General features: G+C 36.1%; 1 protein-coding gene across 2 annotated transcripts in view; it reads right to left on the bottom strand.

Annotated features, from left to right (window-relative positions):
• Positions 1-23,540, bottom strand: part of ZFHX4 (zinc finger homeobox 4) — a 177,387-nt gene that overhangs the window by 25,587 nt on the left and 128,260 nt on the right. For both annotated transcript variants that reach the window (XM_063079312.1, XM_063079311.1), the window contains exon 5: positions 8,771-8,839. In XM_063079312.1, coding sequence (XP_062935382.1) covers positions 8,771-8,839 — 69 coding nt within the window. The remainder of the gene's footprint in view (positions 1-8,770; positions 8,840-23,540) is intronic.

The raw sequence follows: 23,540 nt of genomic DNA, 5'->3' as shown, positions 1-23,540 counted from the left end.
TGATGCGCAAGGTGGCCATTTGGGTTTGGGAGGCAGAGAACATGCTTGATTGGGCTGTGTCCCTGCCAAGTTCACACATGTGACATGATATCCAGTGTCGGCCAGCGACCTATGACAGCCCTTGGCCATTACTTTTCATCTCATCCTGGGGAAGGGATGCAAGACTTCTTTGAGAAGATTTACTGGACCTTTCCCCCAGGGCTAGAAAATGAAGTGTCAGAGTGCTACTGCGTGTCCTTATCTTGAGGGGACATAAAATCGTAAGGGCTATCGCAACTCACATTAATAAAACATTGTGCGTCAGGAGAAGAAAAAGAAAATTATGAAGGCACTAAAAGAAAAGCTACAGTATAATCTGGGTCTCATCAGACAGATTTTGCAGGGTCCTCTTCTTCATTTTCTGGTATGTGTTTTAAATGTGAGAGAAATTCCCAGACATGTTCTTCTATACATCACTGTGGTGTCTGACCTCAGCCTGACCCTGGCAACAGTTTGAGAAATCTGAATGTGAACAAAGACTCTGTGTCAGCAGTGGGGAAAGACTGTGGGATAGACTCTCCCCATCAACTTAATCGCAAACAGCAGTTCTGAGGCCATAACTTTGCCCAGCTCCTCCAAGCCACAACTCATAACCTTTAGAGGTGGATTTGCCTGCAATTCCCTGCTTCTGTACTTTTTTTCCCCTCTCTCTTTTCGGGTCTTCCTTTGAAGTAGTCAGGCAATTAGTTCTAATGCTTGAGCAATTCAGACCTGTTTTGTGGTTTAGAAGGCGAAAGCTGTTTATTACAGGTAGGCTCTTCGGAGCCATAAGAACTTTGCAAATTTTTAATCATGCAAAAAATAATCAAAAGGTACAACTTATACACACCGTAAAGTTTCATGTAAGTCAGAATAGAAGGTCACTTTTATTCTCAAAGAGAGTTTTAGAAATAAATTTGACATTCTTATATAAATAGACCTTAAAGTCGAGTATTAATGTGAGGAAACCACTTTCTCTAGAAAACCCGTAGGTTAGGATTTGGGGTTAGGAGGAATGGCTCCATTCTAATTTTCAAGTACCACATTTCTTCAGTTGTAAAATGCCATAAGATGCTTTATAGGAAAAAAAAATATATATACACACACACACACACACACACATATATAACATTAAATATACTAAAGAGACACCTTAGAACTGAGGGAAATACATTACATAAATTTCCAAAATAAAGATGCTAAAGCAGTTTTCATTTGCATCAATAAATCTCTTCACTAATATATTACATGCAATAATAATAAAAGTATTATAGCATTTCTTAATACTTTGTATTCACAGCATATGCATTTTTAATTATTTGTTTGCCTCACGGAATACAAAAATACAATGTGTATGTGTATGTTGAATTTTTCTTAAGCTTAAAATGTGCATTAGGGTCTATTAGAACTTCCCATTTTCAGACAAATAATAACATTTTCATTTTTAAATGTTTCAAAATAACAGAAAGAAGACAAAATATTGTAGTTTTATATTACAGAAGTATGGTACAATTAACTTCCCCCAGCATTATTAACATGCCGAAAATGACAATCTTATAAGTTACTCTACACATGCACATCAATTTTGTTTAAAAGAAAAGTCTTTGAGTGATTGGCTTAGAGTATTTTCATTTGGATAATAAAAGGTCATTGAAAAACCACTATTAATTTACCTTACAAAATGATAATACACAACTTTTAAGCAAATCTACTTCAGTGATATCTCTCTGATCTAAGTACCAGACAACTGTGCTTATTTCCCATTGTTTTCATGTATAATTGGGTTTGGAAACCCTCTCTTCTGAATCTTCTAAGAAAGCACTGCATACTGTGTACACCCATGGAGTGATCATGTAAAGAGGAAGCAGAGGATCATAATTAAACATCTTTAGTGTCATAAATTGAGCATCTCTATTCAAGACACTTCCACTATGAGAATTCTTTCCTTGACTCCTCCATGGTCTCTTTACCCAGTCCCCTCCCACTCTAATCTATTTTCCATATAACCTACTGACATCCGACTTCCCTACTTACAATCTTTCAGTGACTCCCATTACTTAACAAAGAAAAAATTCAATCTTCTGTACATAACAAGAATACGTCCAAGATACCTTGCCATTATCCACCCCTCCGGTCTCAGCTTTCTTCACTTTCTGGTTAGAACTTAAGACTGGAGAACAGCCTTCTCCAACCTTAGGGCATCAAAATCACCTTGTTAAAACTCAGATTGCTGGGTCTCACCCCTAGAATTTCTCATTTTGTAGGTCTCAAGTGAGGCCTCAGAATTTGCATTTCTAGTTCCCAGGTGATGCTGATGTTCCTGGTCCAGGTAACATTTTGTAACCACTGTTCAAGAAACACCCAACTGTTTGTAATACCCTCTCTCTTCCTATTTATACCATTACTTCTCCTTATGTTATATAGAACAACTTATCTTCACTATATAAAGGGTCCTCAAAACGTTCATGGAAAATGAGTATTTTATATATATATATATATATATATATATATATATATACACACACACACACACACACTTTTTGGGGGGCACCAAAACAAACTCATACTAACACGTCCACACAGGATCTAGTTTGAGGTACTAAAAAGGATAAGACATCAGTTTGAAAAGAGTCCCTACCAGAACAACATGAATTCTGTTAAAATTGAAGCAAAAACAGACATCAAATTTATGGTGACTCTTGGGTAAAAGAATGGTGAAATCATTGATGCTGTATGAAAATTTATGGAGACAATACTCCAAAGAAATTACCAGTTTACAAATGAACAAATTTTAAGAAGGGACAAGACAATGTCAAAAAGGAAGCCTGCAGCTGCAGGTCATCCACATTAATTTTCAAGGAAAAAACTGATCTTGTTTGTGCCCTAATTGAAGGGAAACAACAATTAACATCAGGGGCAATAGCTAAAGTTGAGCAAACTTTCTGCACGATGGGTGTCAAAACTATTGCACCCAGATTAGCTGCAGAGAACAGCAGAGCTTTCAATGGAAATTTTCAACAAGTGGGATCAAGATCCCACAGCATTTTTTTGAGGAATTGTAAGAGGAGATGAAACACAACTTTACTGTACAATTCTGAAGACAAAGCTCGCTTAAAGCCATGGCTACCAAAAGGTGAAAGCGGTCCAGTCAAGGCAAAAGCTGACTGGTCAAGAGCAACTTTTTGGAGATGCTTAAAGCATTTTGCTGTTGACTTTCTGGAGGGCCAGAGAGTGATAACATCTGCTTATTATGAGAGTGCATGGAGAAAGTTAGACAAGGCTTTGGCAGAAAAATGCACAGAAAAGCCTCACCAGAGATTCCTTCTCTACCACATCAATGCTCCTGCTCATTCCTCTTATCAAACAGTTTTAATGGGAAACCATTAGGCAACCACCTTATGGTCCTGATTTGGCTCCTTCTGACTTTCTCTTGCTTCCTAATCTTAAAAAATCTTTAAAGGGCACCCATTTTTCCTCAGTTAATAATGTAAAAAAGACTGCATTGACATAGTTCAATTCCCAGGACCCTCATTTCTTTAGGGATAGACTAAATGTCTGATATCAATGCTTACAAAAGTGTCTTGAACTTGATAGAGCATATATTGAGAAATAAAGTTTATATTTTTTATTTTTATCTTTTAATTCCACTTTTCCCACAAACATTTTGAATTTCCCTCATATAACTTCCACTTTGCCTTCAAGCTCAGCTTGGAAAATATGAGTTTCAACATCTGTAAAAATGGAATTAATAATACTGCTTCATAAGTTTGTTGAGATAATGTATAAAAATCAGTCAGCACAGAGCCTAGAACAAAATAAGTATTAAAGAATGATGGTTGTTGCAATGGGTTGAATGTGTCCCCAAAGGTTCGTGTATTGGAACTTAATACCCACTGTAACAGTGTTGAGGGTGGGAAATCTTATCATGGTAATTGAATGGTGGGGCCTTATAGAGGTGATTAGATTTGAGAACTGTACCCTCGTCAATGGGTTGATCCACTCATGGAGTAATAACTTGATGGTTAAATGTGTGGTACTGGGCGTGGTTCTGATGACTTTAAAAGAAGAGGAAGTGTGGAGGTCAGCTCTCTTGCTCATGCTGTCTCTTGCCATGTGATACCCTGTGTTGTGTTGTGAAGAGTCACCACCAAGAACAAGGCCCTCACCAGACATGTCCTCTGGACTGTGGACTTCCCAGCCTCCAAAACTAAGAAATAAATTCTATTTCTTTATAAATTACTCAGTTTCAGGTATTTTGCTGTAAGTAACAGAAATGGACTAATATAGCTGTAGTGGTATTATTACCATTAATCATTTCCTTCTTTAGAAAGTCTTCTCTGACCCTTGAACTAGGATTAGTGTTCCTGGATAAGTTTTTTTTTTTTTTCTTTTCTGTGCACTGACATCAAATAACTCTTACCTTGGATGTGGGAGTTATTTGTGTATTGACTACTTGCCATACTAGGTAAACATTTTCTGAAAACAGTGATTATCTTATTTATCTTTGTGCCACAAGCACCTGGAACAGTGCCTGGAACATAGTTGGCAGGCAATACATGTTAGGTGGAACAGTAAATTGAGTTTAGGAAGCAACATTGGAGGAAAAAAAGGAAAAGTCCAGACTCCACCCCATTCCTCTATTCCCCTTCAGAAAAATTTAAACGGGATATTTGTTTGTTTTGGTTTGGGTAGTCTGGAGTTTTTTGGGTTTTTTTTTTTTTTTTTTTTTTGCATTTTCTCTACTAAATCATATTCATTATTCAAACCTCTCTAGTTTGTTCTTCTCCAAGTCACCAATGACTTTCATGCTGTGAAATCCAATGGGCTCTTCTCTCTTTCATCTTAGTTAACTTCCTTTGCTCAACAGATGGTATTATTCTCTTCTTGAAAAAATATAGCTCTCTTGGAATTCATTGCATTGGATGACTGTGCTAGTCCAATGCAATTTTCATCCTACCTCTCTGAAAGTTTCCTCTTATTTCTCTTTGTTAGAACCTCCTCCATTAAACAACACCTAAGCATTAGAGTGTCTCCAGTATTGGTATTAAGCCCTTCTCACTATCTACATTATCTCCCTAGATGATCTCATCCAGACCCATGGCTTTAAATTTTAAATCTCCACTTGGATGTGTAAATAGTATATCAAACTTAATATGCCCAAGTCAGAGCTCTTGATTGTCCCTCAACACATCTCACTCCATTTTCCCCATCTTCACCATTTCAGTTAATTTTGCCACCATCCACCACAAGCAAGTGTCACCCTTGACTCCTCTCTCCCTCTCATATGCATCCTATCTATCAGCAAGTCCTCCTATTTCTACTTCCAAAATATTTAATCTATACTCAATCCATCTGCTTCTTTACATTTCCACTGCCTGAACCCTTAACCTTTTACCAGTATTTCTGAAATGGTCTCATAACTAGGTAAGCCTTACTCTTGCTTTCCTAAAATTAATTCTGCACAACTAGATAAAACCAAACCATTCTCCTACTTGAACCCTGTCATAGCTAACTACTTCACTTAGAATGACATATCACCTCCTCACTAGGGCTGAAATAATGAAGCCTTGTCTACTTTTCTGCATTTTACGCTGCTATCTTCCTCACTCAATAATCTTTCTCCATGTTAGCCTTCTTTCTAGATTCTATCTTCCAGGAAAAACTAACTTTTCCCCACCTCTGTCAGGAATACATTTCTCTAGACCCTTTGCATAATTGGCTCCTTATTATTCAGGACTCAGTTCACCTGTTATTTCCTCAAAGAACTTCTCTGACCACCATTTCTAAAATAACTCATCACCTGTCACACAGGTGGGGTCCTCAGATTTTAGCTGGACTCACTGTCGCCTGGAGGATTTGTTAAACCAGATTGGTGGATCCCGCTCCCAGCGTTTCCGATTCAGTAGGCCTGGGGTGGAGCCCAAGAATTTGCATTCTTACAAGTTTCTAGGTTGTGCTAGTGCTGCTTGTAAGAGAACCATACTCCGAGAACCTCTGCTCTAGCATATCACTTCTCTTACTTCCTTGATCCCATTTATTGAAATCTGAAAATACTTTGTATAATCGTTTAGAAATATGAGTACAAACTGTCTAAAGTGAGGGACCTCATTTGTCTTATTAGTAACATATGCCCAGCATTCTTGGCACACAAAGGTACTCACTAATATTTTGAGTAAGACTGATTGATTATCCGTTTTATAATAGTTTTATTATTTGGTTAACTAGGCCTATGGCATGATGTCATCAACTGAGATAGAGAAAGTAGAAGAAATGGTCTTGCAGAAAAGGGAGTTCAATTTGGAATTTGTTGTATTTAATTTCCCTGTTGAATATCTAGATGAAAATATCCAGAAGGCATGGGAATATCTAAATCTAAAACTTTTCAGAGAGACTGAGGTGAAGATATCTTTGTTTACAAAACAATAAAGAAACGTATTGACAGGGAGTGGTCTCTTTTTAGCTTGATATTTTTTCATAAGTCTTGATTTTTGCCATATTATTCCCAATCAAATCATTTATGAAACCTTTTGATTTGCTTGAGGTGAGGGAGGGAGACTAGATTTATTCTATTTTATCTTAAATATGCTCTCTAGTTTGCTAGGGGAACATAACAGATAAAATTAAAAAATTTGAGACATGCATAGGTGAAGGTAAACTTAACTTTGAAGCTGAAATTTTTGAAGGGAGACATACTGACTTTATATTGGAGGTATGTTTTCACTTGCAAAATTGTTTTTAAAAGTATTTCAATATACTGTCATGAATGCAAAAGACTTTATAAGAATTTTTTTTGTTCTATATAGCACATTATTATTCCAATTGTATAAATCTGGAAACTAAGATCAAACTTATACAGCAGAAATAAATGAGATGTGTTATAGCAACATGGGTGAATTTTCTCTTAAATTACCTGAATATAATGGAGCTAAAAAGGTATAACTGCCATTTTTTAAACATATATACAAACTCATATAAAGCACAGGAACTAGTGAATGTGTTGACACGACTATACAAAATGCAGTGAATTAACTAATAATCAAAAATAACTCCGCCAATCAGGTTGTTTGACTTGAAAAAAATAATATCTGGCTTACTGATATATAGTTTGTATAAAACTAATCATTTAAGTGAAATTTCATAGTGTATAAACATAGATATGAGACATTATCAAGCAGAAGTTCCTTGTTCTTTAAGAAGCTACAAATGTCTACATGCAAAATAATGAATCTAGACACAGGTCCTATGTTCTTTCAGAAAAAATAATTCAAAACACATCACAGACCTAAATGCAAAAGGCAAAATTATAAAACTCCTAGAAGACAATATAGGAAGAAATCTACATAACCTTGTGTTCGGCAAAGACTTTTTAGATACCATGGCAAAGGCATAATCCATAAAAGAAAGAGTGGATAAACTGGACTTGAATAAAATTAAAAATTTTTCATCTGTGAAAGACACTGTCAAGAGAATCATAAGACAAGCCACAGACTGGGAAAAAATATTTGTCAAAAACATACTGATAAAGGACTGTCATCCAAACTATACAAAGAACTCTTAAAACTCCATAATAAGAAAACAAATAATCTGATTAAAAAATGGGTCCAAGACCTTAACAGACACTTCACCAATGAAGATATACAGAAGGTTAATTAAGCATATGCAAAGATACTTTACATCACATGTCATCTGGAAAATTCATATCAAACAACGAGATACTACTGCACGTCTATTAGAACGGCCAAAGTCCACACCACGGACAACACCAGATGCTGCTGAGGATGAGGAGCAACAGCAACTCTCATCCATTGCTGGTGGGACTGCAAAACGGTACAGCCACTGTGGAAGACAGCTTGGCAGTTTCTTACAGAACTAAGCACACTCTTACCATAGGACCCAGCAACCCCACTCCTTGGTATTTACCCAAAGGAGTTGAAAGTTTATGTCCACACCAAAACCTGGACACAGATCCTCCTAGTAGCTTTACTCATAATTGCCAAAACTTGGAAGCAACCAAGATGTCCTTCAGTAGGTGAATGGATAAACTGGTACATCCAGACAACGGAGTATTATTCAGCACTAAAAAGAAGTAAGCTATCAAGCCATGAAAAGAATGGTGAAACTTAAATCCATATTACTAAGTGAATGAAGGCAATCAGAAAAGGCTACATATTATATGATTCCAACTACATGACATTCTGGAAAAGTCAAAACCATGGAGGACAATAAAGGATCAGTGGTTTCCAGGAGTCAGGCAGGAGGAAGGGATGAATAGGCAGAGGACAGAGGATTTTTAGGGCAGTGAAACTAGTCTGTCTGATATTATAAAGGAAACATGTCATTATACTTTTGTCTAAACCCATAAAATCTACAACACCAAGAGTGAACCCTAATGTCAACTATGCTCTTTGAATGATAATGATGTACCACTGCAGGTTCATCAGTTGTGACAAACATACCACTTGGTGGGAGATGGTGATAACTAGGGAGCCTCTGCACATGTGGGGACACGGAGCATATGGGAAATCTGCACCTTCCTCTCAATATTGCTGTGAACCTAAAACTGCCCTAAAAATAAAGTCACTTTACATATGCTTCCAAATCTTTATTTTGCTCTTCACTTATTTGTATAAGGGATCTGTTCAGATCTAATTAGTGCAGTTCCAGAGAACATTTTATTAGACAAATTATGAGAGTAACAAATGCAACTCATTTAGGACAAGGCAAGATTTTGGGAAGAAATAGAAACAATTACCTGATGTTCCTCTCAACTGCTGCTCCGTAAGATCATCGTCACAGGCCCTGGCTCCCAAAGAGGCAGTTTCTGCAGAGGACATCAGAGTGAAAGGTAATCAGCATGCCATATCCAGCTCTCATAGCATAGCCAATATCACAAGAACCTAAGAGATAAGTATCATGTGGAGCTCGGTAAGTCTCTAGCACACCTTATATGTTATTGAGCAGTGGTTGACAAAATGAGTCCAGGGAGTGATAGGTTGAGATTTGTTTCTTGATGACAGCAGCAAAGAACAAATACAACAGCATAGATAAAATATGGAAATAATTTTTACCTTTTGGCTATTTGGTCAAGCCTGCATTACAGAATTATATATTACAGTGACAATGGCACATTACATAAATTATAAGAATACTTTTACCTCTCTGACAAGTTACCAAAAAGAAACAAAAAACTCATTATATAGCTGATCCAAGAGACCAAAGTCAACATCTGGCACTTGGGGAAACCTGAAGAATAAATCCAAGTCATCAGTAAATGCACATCTTTATTCTCCTCTTTTATTTGTGCTCCAGAGCACAACAGTGTCCTGGTTTGCTAAACTCAACCCCAGACACAAATCCTTACTTTCACCTGACTGTATTCTTTTTTGTTCCCTGTTGTAGGGAAATCTATTAAAAAACAACTAGACCTCAGAAATCGCCTTCAACACTTCCTTCTTTCTCCACCCTGAGTCATCAAATGTTGTTGATTCTGATTTACAGTGTTTCTTTGTCATGTGTCTCTATTTCCTCTGTCATCTTCTCTTTCCTGACAATTTCAATAACATTTACAACAATGCACCTTCCTCAAATTCCTTTTCTTTCCAGTCTAAGCCCTCATAACATCTCAAGAGTTATTGTTTAAGAATACAGAATTCTGAGTACAAATCATGGCTCTACCCCTTCCTATGTATGGGACCTTGGGTAAATTACCTAACCTCTCTAGGCCTCAGTTTCCTCATTTGTAAAATGAAGATATAATAATATACATAATCAATAATTGTAAGAAGAATACTTAATACAAATAAAGGTACAACGTGATATAGTCTCCAAAGTCAGAAAAGGCCAGATATTATTGAGAAGTTAAAAAAGTTGTCACACGATTCTGATACTGCTAAAGAGAATCATGTCTATCTAATATTTCTAGGCGATCACATCTCTGTTTGATTTGGAAGGCTATAATTAAACAAATAATTAACCTTGAAAATAGAAGTGAACATCAGGCAATATTATTGCATTTACTAATTGTTTTTCCTGCTGAGTACAAAACCTTTGGCCTTTGGTGGTAATCTATTTATAAACAATACGATCAGAATAAACACTCCCCTCCTTGCTGCCAACAAAATACACCATTATGTTTTATTGTAATTGTATCTTAAATTAGCCTTGAAAGAAAGAATTTATCCTCAGTCCTTGCTTATAAATATAGGAGCAACTTCCAAATAGATCACGGCCTTGATGTACATGCAATATGTCACTTAAGAAGCCCACCTTCTTCCTCTTGGCCACATCTCATGTCTTTATGCTTCCATCAGTGTTGTTCCTTTGACTTTAAATGCCTTTTCTGTTCTTCTCCTTTAAACCTCCCATTCTTCCCTCAGCAGAAAAAACAAGTGTAGCTTCTCTGTGCTCCTGTAGCAATTGGCTTATATGTTTCAGCACTTATAATGTATTGTGATAATTTTTTACATGATCCATGCATATTTCCTGAATAAATTGTGAGTTCCTCAAGAGCAGTTTTTCATCTTCATAGATTCTCAAGTAAGTACAGAGTAAGAGATACCAAAGTCACCTAAGACACTTTTATTCAAAATACTAATCTACACCCTATATCCTGAAACAGATGAGTCTCAAGATCAGAATTTTATAAAAGCTTCCTAGAGCCTCAGGACTCTAAATTCAAAGCTCTGTCAATTATACTCAACACAGATAATAATCCCCATTACATATACAAATGTGTGTGTGCATAAAACTAACTCTTTCCCTCTTTTCAAGAAAAAAAAATTATCAAAGAATCCTTACAACTCCATTCACACACACACACACACACACACACACACTTTAATGTATCCTATGGACTTGTTCAAAATAGATAGTAGTAGTACTTAAGTGAATTTGACCAAATGACTGCTACTCCTTAAATATTAATGAAAATTAAAACAATGATAAATGATTGAGTTTATATCTCTGCCAAGTACTTTTTATTTGCATAAAAACAATCATGTAATCCTCATGATAAAATCATGAGGCAATCATTAATCTTTATTTTACAAATCAGTTGACTGGGGCTTAAAGAGGTTATGGTAATTTACCCCAGGTCACAAAGTTAGAAACTGACAGAGCCTGGAATGAAACTCTTTTCTGTCTGGTATAAAAGTCTGTGAAATTTAAGATGTATCCAGTTGTAATACCACAATACGTGGGAGCCCATAAAGGTTTTCCTACTCTTAGGGCCAGAAACCAAGTAGAAGGATTTAAAAAAAAAAAAAAAAAAAGAGAAGAGAAGAAAGCAATTTTTACCGACCCTGTAAAAATTCTCATATTTTATAAAACATTTACATTCCTTGAATATAAAATGCAACTAAATAATAGTTGATGACACGTTGAAATCATTTCTTTTGATAGTGATTTAAGAAAATGTACAAAGTGTCAAAATCAGAAACTATTATTTAATCTTATAAATTAGATCATGTGCCGCACTTGGGGACTGCTCCAATGAGAGCTACTTGTGCAAATAATGTCATAAAGGACTGTAGTTCTGTATGCCACAGAATTCTTTCTAGATGCTCAAAGGTGTTGCTCCCTTTATACAAATGGTATAAATATTTTAATAAAGGAGATTTTTACTTATCAAAGGAACTGATTAGTCTATACTTTTCTGCCTGTATACAATGAAAGGTTTAAAACCTGGTAATGATACATAGCATATTGCAGCATTTCACTTTAATAATTGCTCTGTAATAACAAATCCGCTGTTAAAACAATCTGTCTCTTTTGCTGGTCATTTAATTAGATTACTAATTTGTTTTCTGCAGCACCTGACCTTTCTTGTGTAATATTATTTAAAAAATAATACCATTTACTTAGTTTATCCAGTATTCTACTCTATCTTGTCAATTGGTGATGATTACCTATTTGAAAATGGTACCAAATTACTCTATATTTATTAACACAATGTGGGAGAGATCAGCAGCATTTTCTGTGGAATAGTATATTGATCATCACAATCACCATCATAAACAACAACACTTCACAGAATATTTGCTCTGTGCCAGGCACTGATGCTCTTTCTATGCATTGTGACACCCCTAGCAAGTTTTGGAGCTATGACTTGAGCCCACACAGTTTTAACTCAGGGATAGTTCTCTTAACCACAGTGAACCACATTGAACCATGTTTTTTAAATCCTAAACGTTTTCCTTTTGATTCAGAATTATTTCTAATGGTTTTTTTTGTTGTTGTTGTTTTGCTTTTGTTCTTCTTGAATTTATTTTTAATTGAAATGTATTGATTGTACATATTTATGGGCTACAGTTATATTTTAATACATACAATGTGTAATGATCAAATCAGGGTAGTTAGCAAACGGATCATCACAAAAATTTACCCTTTCTTTGTAATGAGAATATTTGAACCTGAATTTTGCTAATCACCCATATGCTTAGCCTAACCCACACAGTTACATCTACAAAGACAAAGCTTAGTGCCTGAATGTTTAGGGTTTCTATTCTTCTTAACTGTGAGAATGAAAGTTATCATAACTCTTTCTCTCATTATTCATAAGCCTATCCATCTCATTACTTCTTTTTACCTTTCCCTTCCACGATATGAATAACATTTATTCTGGTATATAAACTGGTAACTCTCAGGCATTTAATCTTCATTCAAAAATCATGAAGTTCCTATCTGGCAGATCTCCTGCCCTGCCCCCAACTGACTGGAAAAACAATTTTTAAAAACGATAATCAATACAAATCTCGTGGTCAGGGAAAGATCTGAAATTTTAATTTTTTTAACAGTTTAGATATAAATGCAGAGAATTCTAAGTTTAAGATTTGGGAATAAATGTAATGTGCAACTGATGATTGCAACAGCCATGTGCTTTTAATATTCTTATCAGCAAAATTTGGGAAACATTCAGCAAAAGTTCAGTGACAACTGGAAATTTTAAAATAATGGGTGCCAAGTACAATACTAAGATAGTATTTGTCCAGAAATTATCCACATCTCACCCCCTTTCACTAATTTGCTAATGCATTATACAACAAAGTATATCACTATTTTTAGTAAAATATTTAGCACATAAAACAAAATATATACCACCAAACAGAGTAAATATTAAGCCAACTGGTCTAAAATAATAAAAAGAAAGAAACACATTTTCTGTAATACTTGGTAACATTTTGAATTCCATTTTACTTGTATCCATTAAGATAAGCCCACTTCTTTTTTTTTAATTGAAGAATGAGACTAAATAGTAAAATAGAACCCACAAATTTCAAACCCCCTTCACTCTACAACCCTGCTAGCCACTCCTGCCTTCCCACGAAATCTTTTGGAGACCTGCCCACCTCTACTGAAGCGACGTGACTCATGTAAAATGATACGTTAGAGACTTTGTGAATACAAGAAAAGGTATTTGCTGCTCTTTAATTTCAAAATAGTAAAAGTTACCATTTGCTGGAAATCTATTAAGTGCTAGCTAGGCATGTGATGTGCATTTCTCTACTCAATCCTCACTGTAATCTGTAACAGAAAAAAAGAATTGCTTTTATGGAAGAGATGCCATATCAAGGTTCAGACAGTTTAATTTTTTCCAGAGGCACAGAGAAGCAGAAGTAGAGTTTGGACTGTTCTCACTACAAACCTCTGCTCTTCTCCTTGAACAGTGCTGCCTACATGCAGCCCCCCAGGAATTCTGGGCCATGAAGCTTGAAAATGGAATTTTTTTTTCTTCCTAAGAAACCAGCTTAAACCCCTTCAAAGCAAATTCATCATAACAAGATTAATATTTAGAAAAATACATCAGATTTGACATTTATTTCTGTCTTGGTAGTTTACATTTTAATAAAGACCTGTGAACTTGCTTGGGCATTGCAAAAGGAAAGTCAGTGTGCAGATGAAGCAAGTTTACAATTAAAAATGGTTTCAAGTGGTTTCGCATCCTTTTCCTATGTGGATACAAAGAGTGCTCTTCTAAAAAGCTGAGCAACTCAGCATGCTACCAAATGGTTTTGAGTAACCAGGCAACAACATCTTTGTTGACCTGCAGTGCTTTCTCTTAAATTATTTCTTCCAGGCAGTAATAGATTGAAGTGCATTGGATGCTCCAGTGTCAATTATCTGAATGGGGCTGGATTTGTAATTTTTTATTTTCTGGAAAAGTAAAGCTCCTTTGCCCTGCCCTGTCTGGTTTTACCCAGAAGTTATTTTTATGTAGTAAGGAAGTAGTATCTCCGGGGGCCTTATAGGGCAGGAATGTGTGATCACTTCTTTCTGCTTCTTGAATCATCTATGACCTCAGTGTAATGAGGCCTCAAAAGAATTTAATAAGGTCCTGATATCAATTAGTTTCAATAAATTACTCATACATCTTCGTAGTGTCTTATATTTTAAAGTGCTCTTACTGAAACTTTTTAAAAAATTTACTAATTCCTAATACATTGCTCAATGTAAGATTCAGTTTCATTTGATTGTTTTGAAATTAGAAGGTTGAACTTCTAGGACCATAATTTGAGCATAATATTTTGTTCCCATTTGTCAACCAGCTGCCCAGTTACCCAGATTTAAGTCTTTATAAATTCATCACGATCTCGCCTTATGTTGTCTAGAACAATTTTCATTCCTCAGCATAATGTGCTGGCTTTGCTATGTTACTCATAAATATAGGAAACACCTCTGGCCCAACTCTATCCTAGCCGGTAACAGCCTTTGTTTAGACTGAGCACTGGCCAGTTATTTCAACTTTGCTTCCTATTTCATAGCTAGTTTTTATTTTATTTTATGTTATTGTGACAAGAACACTTAACATAGGATCTACCCTGTCAATGAATTTTTATATATACAATACAGTATTGTTGATTATAGGCATAATGTTGTTCACGCAGACCTCTAGAATTTACTTATATTGCTTAACTGAATCTTTATGTCCATTGATTAGTAACTCCACATTTTCCCTTCCCCCCAGTCCCTGACAACCACCATGCTACTCTGATGCTATGAACTGACTACTTTAGATACCTCATATGAGTGGAATCATGCAATATTTGTCTCTTCGTGACTGGCTTATTTCAGTTAGCATAACGTCCTCAAGGTTTATCCACGCTGTGGCATAGCTAGATTTCAATCCATGAAAGCCACTGCTTTCAACGCCATAGTTTCCAAGTTTTCTGAATAGCTGCATGCTAGTTTGGAAGCCTTTTGAAATTATTATGTTTTTTTAATAGAAAAGAAAATAAATGGTTACCTGGTTATACTTCTTTATCACTATTTCCTTTAAATCTTTTAAAGATTCCTTACAAAGGCACCATTTACCCTCAGGGAAGTTGCATTCTTTGGCCCAGTCATGTTATTTGGTTCTTGGAAGCTTCTAAACCTTTCTTACATTTTCATCTCAAAGACTTCCGCAATGATAGGTGACTCTCTCTCAGTCTACGTATGCTGTTTTTAAATGGCTACAACTATAGAGTTGAATCAGTTTTACAGCCTTTTAAAAATGTTTTCTGTAATCTGTAATTTCATGATGCCTAAGATTTTATTTTAATTATATTCAGTAAGTTACTTGGGCATAGTTCTTTGGAACCATTATCCGTGAAACTATCATTCACTTTTGCTGTGGAGAACCAGAGGGAAAAAACCCTGTGTTAAAATAATAATGGTCAATTTTTTAGAAACCATCTGAGATTCACTCTCTTTTCTTGAAAAGTTGAGCAAGCAAAGATAAAAGGTGAGACATCAGTGATATAAAATTGCCTACTTGTTCTATAGCTACCTGGCCCTTACAAGACTGTGTTGTTCAAAGAAGTCAGGAGAGTATTGACTACTCCTATGGCTATATTTGCATTGAGGAAAAAACCACAGACTTAAGAAACACACTTGGGCTTGAATCTCAGCTCCACCAATTTCTAGCTATCTGACACTGATCAATTTACTTTAACCTCCCTGAAATTCAGCATCCTATGTGAAAATGGAAACAAAAATACCAAGATTTCAGGGTGGTAATAAGGAGTAAAGTTAGTGAATAAGGTGTACAGTATTGAATAAGCAGTAAGTGTACTTAAGCATGAATCCTCTCTGGCTTTGATCTGTTCTGTTGAACGCAACTTATGCAATGAAAAACTACATCAATTTGATATTATCTTTTACAGATTACATTTATATGTAATATACTCTCTGTCTATTAGTTATATTACCATTTTAGGCCTTTAAAATATCACTATTACTTGTGTAGATATTTTGGAAACAGCGAGTGCTAAGAAGACTAAACACTGATTTTCTCAGCAATGCAGTCTGAAAGATTTTGTTAAATCCCTAAGCAAATTTTACACATGCTGTAATAAAAGAGGTATGTGTTAAGCCGCAAAGACTGTTCAGTGGCACTGGCTTGGCCACTTACAAAACTTACAGTGACAGAAGATGAACTCTGAAGAACTAGTAGTGATACACAAGCCAGCCCCAGGTTTTCTCTTGCAAGAGAGGGCCTCTCTCCTCCCCCACTCGAACCTCCACCATCTACCCTCTAGTAGGAGAAAAACTTGATGAGAAGTTACAATCTCAGAAAATACAGGTCTGCAAATGTGACAGGATGCAAACTTCTAAAAATCTCAATCTATATACAAATATTTGATTTAAGTAATTTTCCAGATTATTCTTTACACTGTAGTCACCTAAACCATACGCCTTACTGAACACACCATTAAAGCACAAAACATTTATTTTTTTTCCAAAGCCATTTATAATGAACCAAAGACAATATTTTAGAGCTTTCATAAAGGCAATGTTAAATGGGAAATTTATGAAATAAGGAATTCAATAAGGAAACTTGGCTTCGATCTGTGTAAATTTAAACTGTTTTATTAACATGTTAGAGCCAATTTTCTTATCTGTAAAATGGGAATAATATTACCTTCTCTCTTGCCACCACACCTAGTCACTGTAAAGATGAAATGTAAATTGTTGTTATCACCACCCCCAGGTGATCATACAAAACAAATAAATATAATCTTTGTACAACACTTTCTAAATATTTAATGCTTAAATATACTGACATGAAATTTATCGCTATTACTTATAATAAACTATTCTTTACAGCTATATATAGGGTATAATTATTGCTTCTCATTGCATTTTCATTTTGTGAGTTATATATTGCCTTAAAAGAAAAATCCTCAGGTGACTAGATCAATTCCTTCTGTCAACATTAAATTCGTTGAAATAAGTTTATCATTAACCTAAAATGAAAAAAAGTTTCTAAATTATATGTAAATAATCCTTGGCTTTTCGCTGTTTGGATTGTCTACATCTCACCATATTAGAAAAGGTTGATGTTATATACTCCAAATCACACTTATGAGAATTGACCTAGGCAATGATAGATACAAAGTAAAATAAATCTGGAGAGGGCAAGTTAGCATAAGTATGCATAGCCCCAGAAAAGGAAGATTAGAAGGGCTAAATTGGAGCCAAGAGTGAAAAATGTACTATTGGAAACTGCTATGAGTTTTAAAGACAATACTTTTGCATATCCATGAAATATTTATTTAATAAATCATTCATTAATGAGCAAACAGATTCATGAGATTTGGCACATTGCTTTCTTTGGACTGTTAGCAGTAGAAAAAATTGTTTCTGAGACATAGCCAATTTATTTTTTCCTTTGCCTGAATGCACATATTGGCAAAGGGCCCCTGGATCTTGGCAAAGTGTAAGTTTTAAGCAGGGCTTCCGCTGCAGTTTGAATATGTCCCCCAAAGTTCATGTATTAGAAACTTAATCCCCAGTGCAACAGAGTTGAAAGGTGGGACCTTTAAGAGGTGATAGGGATATGAGGTTTCCTCTCTTGTTCTCATGCTTTCTCTCTCCCTCTCTTTGCCCTTCTGCCATCCACAGTCGAGCAAGAAGCCCCTTTCCATATGCCAGCCCTTCAATCTTGAACTTTTCAGCCTCCAGAACCACGAGCCAATAAATTTCTGTACATTGTAATTACTCAGTCTCAGATATTCTGGTATAGTAGCAGCACAAAATGGACGAAGACAGGTGTCATGATCATATTTTCATATTTGAGATGCTGTGCAGAGGATAAAATAGAGGAAGAAGAATTTTGCTGTTAAATAAAACAAAAACAAAGAAAAAAAGAAAGAAAAGAAAACACTGGAGCATCCATCACACTTCAATCTATTATTGCCTAGAAAAAAATCATGGAGAAAGGAAGAACCGTGATCCCATTAGCAATACAGGAAATATTAAAAATCCAAGACTGGGTGAGAGACAAGATGATGAGCTCAACTTTGGACGTGAATTTGAGTAGAGCTATTTAGTAAACATTTTTTATGGAACTAGGTCTTGGAAGAGAAGTCTGAGTTGGAGATATCTGGAAGCAGTATTCACTGACTTGTGAGAGACACTCCTCGGGAAGAACACAGAAAGTACAGCAGATGAGTGCTGAGGCCAGAACTCTACGAAACAAAAATCAAGAAGTAAGTGACACTGAAGGATACTGGGGGGGTGATAAAAGATACTGACAAAAAACAAAGAGGTAGGCCCAAGACTCTGGAGTAATTGGCAGAACAGTGGCCAAAAGAAACACACTCTTCCAGAAATGTGAGGCACAAGAATAAAGTTACTCAGAGAAGTCAGGTGAAATAAGGTCACTGGTGATATTGTGAGAGATGATGTGGTGTGCACCAAAGAGGCAGTAGAAGAACTGGTATGTATTTCAGAGGAGGAGAAGACAGGACTTGCCAATTGGTTGGATGAGGAAAATGAGAGAATAAGAAGAATCAAAGATAATTCCAATGTTTTGGGCCCAAAAAACAAAAAGAAGGAAAATGCTATTTACTGAGATAAAGAAAAATGCAGATGGAACAAGCTGGGAGGGAAGAGAGGGCTTGAAATCAGTAGTTTTGAACATGTTTAGTTTGAGATATTCGATGTATATATGCAAGTAAAGGTGTAAAGTAGGCAAGGGTATGAGGGTATGTGTTTATGTGTATGTGCGTGTCTGTGTGTGCAGTGAGAGAGACCAAGAGACTGAGCAAGAAAGACTGAGAGAGACAGACAGAGAGAGAGAGAAAGGAGGGGAAGAGAGGTCAACACATATATGGGATTTCAAGTCCATGAGATGAGACTGAATAAGATCACCTAGAGAATGTGGGTCCACTGTTGAACCTGGGACACATTCCTACACAGGGCACACTAAAGCTGGGGGCACTATGAATGGTCCACTCCAGAAGGGAGTAGTGTTTTTCATTGACAATACTTAGGATTGCTAGCACATGGTAAAAATAATAACAAAGCAGGCCAACTTTTAGTCGGTTCTATTACTTTTTTAAAAAATTCCCTATAGGGAATTCACCAAGGAGGGACCAGTAAAGAAGACTGAGCAGGAATGAGGTTGGAAAAAATCAAGAGAGAATGGTGTAAAAATCCCAGTGAAGGAAACATTTCAAAAAGAAAGGAGAGGTCACCTTTTTAAAAGCTGCTGGCTGGTCTGGTTAGATATGAATTAGGAATTGACTGTTAGATTGGCCAAAGACTAATAGGTCCTTAGAGTCCTTGACCAGAACTGCTTCTGTGGAGTGGTGAAGTCAAACTCCTCCTGAAAATGGATATGAGGGAGAAGGAAGATGAAGGAAATGGGATGTCAAGTGATGACAGGTGTCTGAGAGTTTTGCTGTGAAAGGGACCAAAGAAATGGAGCAATATATGGAGGCAGATGCAGCATCGTGGGAGGACTGTGTAAGTGGGCGATACAGAGAATGTTGGTATGATGACGGTGGCGAAGGAAAAATGAATAATGTAGAAGAGAGTGAGCCAGTGGCAGGTGTCATAGAATGGACTTGGGTGTAGATGTCTGAAAAACTGTTGGGGTAAAAGTCAAATTACCACTAAAATCAGTGGAATTGAGACTAGAGCTTATCATCCTCACAGGGATTGGAGACTAACAGGATTATGACAGTAATTTGGGAGAAGAGTTGGGAAAGGAGGAAGGACAGAGGAGAGTAAAGAGGTGTCAAAGTGAATGTGAACAATATAAGACAGGGACTAGGAATGAGGTTCAGAAAGCAGAACCCATTTTATTTTAACATATAAAATACACCTATTGTCCTCTTTGTGATACACAATGACAGCAATCATTTTTGTTGAGTAAAGATTTGGCTAATAATCCTGTCTAGCTATGAGCCCAGATGACTACTTTTTCATTGTAGATATCATGAGCACTATATAAGCAACAAAATTACATCAACAGTGTGAAAAATCCTGAAGGATATAAACAGTTCCCTATTAAACTCTTAAGTTTTATGGCAATACTATCACATTGTATTTCTCATAATCTTTCCAAGTTTGATAAAAAAAATAATGCATATGTATTTTAGGATTTGGCACAGATGATTAAAAGGTCTTAAACATGTGGCAAATTGATACTCTCCTCCACATACCCATTAAATTTGGTCATGACTGACCCAATGAAGTATCTCATGATCATTGCTAATGCAAAAGGTGACATATATGCTGAAATGGCATTGCCATAACATCTTATGACACAAACAAAATAATTCTGCAAGAGAGCAAATATGTCTATTCTAAAATACATGATAATAGCAAATAGTGGGGAAAAATAAACTTTAATGTGTGGACAATTCATTCACAAATGATGGCCAGAATTCAAAAATACAAAAATGTGCAAAATAAACAAAAAGCCAGAAATATGGTCATCTTAAGAAAATAAAAAGTGTGTTTGGGAGGATGGGTCGGAGGTTGATGGTAAAGAAATCAAATTTTATTTATTTATTTTATTTTTTTGTCGTTTTTTCGTGACCGGCACTCAGCCAGTGAGTGCACGGGTCATTCCTATATAGGATCCGAACCCGCGGCGGGAGCGGTGCCGCGCTCCCAGCGCAGCACTCTACCGAGTGCGCCACAGGCTCGGCCCAAAGAAATCAAATTTTAAAAGTAACATTTCTCTGTTTACTTCACTTCTATAAACCATAAATAAAACATCTTTAATGCGTTAAAAAATTTTGAGCCAAATGCAAAATTCCTTTGTGAGTTTTTTTAACACCGACATTTATTAAGGACATTGAAACGACAGAAAAATATGTTTAATGAAGTAAAATAAGTAACATGCGAACTGTATCTTCTATATGGCCAATGTTTTTGTATCTTTCCCATACATTTTTCATCTCTTTACCCAGATCCTCATATCAGTCCTCAAGAGGCAACAGATTACGGCCCTGAATACTCTAAAACTCTATTTCCAGAGTGAAGAAAACTGACCTCCCATTTGCAGAGGTTGCTTGCAAGGGTTGGAAATATGCAGAGCCATGTCTGCTTTTTGCAGCTACACCATGAATTGTTGAGAAGCATCTCTTTATATTCACAAAATTAGAATGTAAGAGGGTAAGGCCAAATGGAATACGGGAGAATCAATTTTGATTTGTTCCAGCTCTGCATCTGCATCTCTCCTGTCATACCTCCAAAAGGGCTGCACAGTATTTATGGGTTGGTGCTGGGGCATTTTGTCTTCCTTCTTCCTGCCAAATGTACAGAGGCAATCCTGTCTTACTCAAAGTCTTATAAACAGGGACAAATGAACTTCTAACTGATCTCCAACAAAAATGTCACACACCATGAATGTTCCATTTTGCCTCATGTCTAGTTCACCTTATGCCCTAGTTCTTGGTTTGTTTATATTCACATGTTCAGTGAGCATGTATGGAGGACTTACTATGTGCAAGACACTCTGATAGTCCCATAATGGAAATACAATACAATTTCAGTTTAATCAGGCTTTTTCACTTAGAAAGATACAAAAATAACTTACATTTTTCCACATTCCATAAAATATTTCCTCTATATTTATTCATCTTAACTGATATTAATAGGCTAACATAAACTGTAAATGTTATGATAAATAAAATAGAGCCTATAACATTGTTGTATTAAGGCTACCAAAAGTCTATTAAAATAATGATGAAAAATGAATACCTTTTTCTAGTTTAAAAAATAACTATATGAGTGCATTATTTCTCCCCCAACCCCCCTAGTTGTTTAGAACAATATGTCTGAAAGAAGAAAAAGCGGTGCCCCACTGTCAGAGCCCTTCCTCCACCCACTCAGCCTGAGAAGTTTCCCCTGGTCACTAGGTTTCCAACCTTTACTGAAATCCTTGACTCCTCCTTCATTGCTTATATTTGGTAAGTTTGTTCTGTGGATTTATTTTTGATGCGCTTTTCTATGTGCAGTTACCTTAGCGCTAGCCTCTTAATATACTGATTGGCCTTGAATGGGCTCCCTGTCTCCAGATCTTCCCAACTCCTCTCTCTTGCATATGGCTACCAGATCCAGCTCCCTGGAACACCTCGTCAGTGATACCCTTCTGACACTCAAAAGCTTTGGTACGTTCTTATTTTCTGCCTTATCAAATCAGAACTTCTTTGCTAGGCTTTCAAAGCCTTCCATAGTCTTAATTATCTAATTATTTTTTGTTACTTTCTTTTCAATGATCATTATTAGACTTTTAGTTTAGTTTCTTGCTTTTCATACAATCTTATCAATTTTGTTTCATCCCTAAGTGTGAATCATGCCATTACCATTCTCAACTTTAAGGACCATGTCAAAATAAATAAATAATCAAATAAACAAACAAACAAATAAACACACAAAGAAACAAATTAAACTGTTTCATTTTCCTATTATTCATTCGTCCTGTCCTCATAACTCCACCAACCCTACCAAACCCCTCTAAACAGCATTGAACTTGAAGTCGCTCAAAATGTCTTTATCTATCTGGTTTATTGTGCCAAGCACATAGATTCTGTCCTCTAAGCAGCTTCTAAACTCCCTGACGACAGGGAACTTTCATTTTTCTGCCTCTCACAATCCCAGGTCAAATGCTGTACCCAGAGCTGTTGCTCCATGCATTCTTCTCAAGTGGTTTCTATAATTAATAATGGCAACTGAAGAGAAGAATCCTCCAGACAATAAAGTAGGGTATTTTTCTCCACTTCATTCTAGTTCTGATTCCAATTAATTCACCAAGTATTTGCCACATTTGCTATTAGATGGAAGAATTTGGTATTTTCTCAAAGGTAAAAGGTAAAAAGTCCTATTGAAATAAACTAAAGAGAGAGAAAATTTCTTTAAGGTCATGTGCCAGCTTGGTTAAGAATCCTTTCTCCTTTTCTCTCTCATATACATTTACACATTGTAGAAATGAGTTACCCCGCACCATTTTCCTTTCCCTAGTCCCCTCTTCTGATTGCTTTGTGAATTTGTAAGTCATATGCATTTAATTCTTTGAAGTCCAAGAACATTCTTGCTTGAAACAAAATCTCTAGAGAATGAAATAAGAGTATATGATTATTGCAAAATGGCAGTAAAATCACCTCCCACATTTCCCTAGAGAACCATGGTCAAGGAAGATCTGGCTGAAGGCTGAAACAGACCGTCAATTTGACTTTTAATTTTACGAACTATGATAGTTTGGACAAGAAAATATCTTCAAAGGGTCAATATCATTTCTATAA

The sequence above is a fragment of the Cynocephalus volans genome, chromosome 15 (genome assembly GCF_027409185.1).
Source record: "Cynocephalus volans isolate mCynVol1 chromosome 15, mCynVol1.pri, whole genome shotgun sequence".
NCBI lineage: Eukaryota > Metazoa > Chordata > Mammalia > Dermoptera > Cynocephalidae > Cynocephalus > Cynocephalus volans.
Note: the sequence above shows the minus strand (reverse complement) of the source record. Positions and strands in the feature narration are given on the sequence as shown.